The sequence below is a fragment of the Austrofundulus limnaeus genome, unplaced genomic scaffold (assembly GCF_001266775.1).
Source record: "Austrofundulus limnaeus strain Quisiro unplaced genomic scaffold, Austrofundulus_limnaeus-1.0 Scaffold731, whole genome shotgun sequence".
NCBI lineage: Eukaryota > Metazoa > Chordata > Actinopteri > Cyprinodontiformes > Rivulidae > Austrofundulus > Austrofundulus limnaeus.
Genome location: NW_013953133.1, coordinates 1 through 1008, shown reverse-complemented (window position 1 = coordinate 1008; position 1008 = coordinate 1). Strand labels below are relative to the sequence as shown.

General features: G+C 50.5%; 1 protein-coding gene across 1 annotated transcript in view; it reads left to right on the top strand.

The window, feature by feature from the left end:
• Window positions 1-473, top strand: part of LOC106532211 (disco-interacting protein 2 homolog C-like) — a gene marked incomplete at its 3' end in the record, with an annotated part of 94259 nt that extends 93786 nt beyond the window's left edge. Inside the window, 2 exon segments of the mRNA XM_014028231.1 lie at window positions 93-267; window positions 350-473. Of these exon segments, the coding sequence (XP_013883685.1) occupies window positions 93-267; window positions 350-473 (299 nt within the window).
• Between the last annotated feature and the right edge of the window lie 535 nt (window positions 474-1008).

The window sequence follows — 1008 nt, the reverse complement described above, 5'->3', positions numbered from 1 at the left end:
CATTTCCATCGAATATAGTTTTTTAAGATGAAAGTAAAAGATTTATTTAGCTATATCTTGACAGTCTGAAGCATTCCCTTGTCCTCTCTCAGATCTGGGTCCACAGCGCTCACAACGGCAGCGGATACTACAGCGGTTACGGTGAGGAGCTCCTTCAGTCGGATCACTTCAACTCCAGACTCAGTTTTGGAGACACTCAGACGGTTTGGGCCCGGACGGGTTACCTGGGTTTCCTCCGCCGCACTGAGCTCACCGATGCCAACGGAGGTGATTGTTTCATTTGGTTTTCCTCACTTCTTAGTTTTTTTCTAACAGCAGGTCTGAACTGCGTGTTCTTGCGTCTGAACAGAGAGACACGATGCTCTGTTTGTGGTCGGAGCTCTGGAGGAGGCCATGGAGCTGCGGGGGATGAGGTACCACCCCATCGACATCGAGACGTCAGTCATTCGCGCACACAAGAGCATCATGGAGTGGTGAGCTCAGGGTGACGTCATCCATCTGTGTCAACAGAAGAACATCAGTTTGTGTGTTTGTTGATTCAAATGATGTGTTGTCGTTCACATCATGTTTGACAAGTGAGAGGGTGAGAAGTGAGAGGGTGAGGAGTGAGAGGGTGAGAAGTGAGAGGGTCAGAAGTGAGAGGATGAGAAGTGAGAGGGTGAGAGGGTCAGAAGTGAGAGGATGAGAAGTGAGAGGGTGAGAGGGTCAGAAGTGAGGGTGAGGAATGAGAGGTTCAGAAGTGAGTGGGTCAGGAGTGAGAGGGTGTGGAGTGATAGAGTGAAAAGTGAGAGGGTAAGAAGTGAGAGGGTAAGAAGTGAGAGGGTGAGGAGTGAGAGGGTGAGGAGTGAGAGAGTCAGAAGTGAGAGGGTCAGAAGTGAGAGGGTCAGAAGTGAGAGGGTCAGAAGTGAGAGGGTCAGAAGTGAGAGGGTGAGAAGTGAGAGGGTCAGAAGTGAGAGGGTCAGAAGTGAGAGGGTCAGAAGTGAGAGGGTCAGAAGTGAGAGGGTGAGA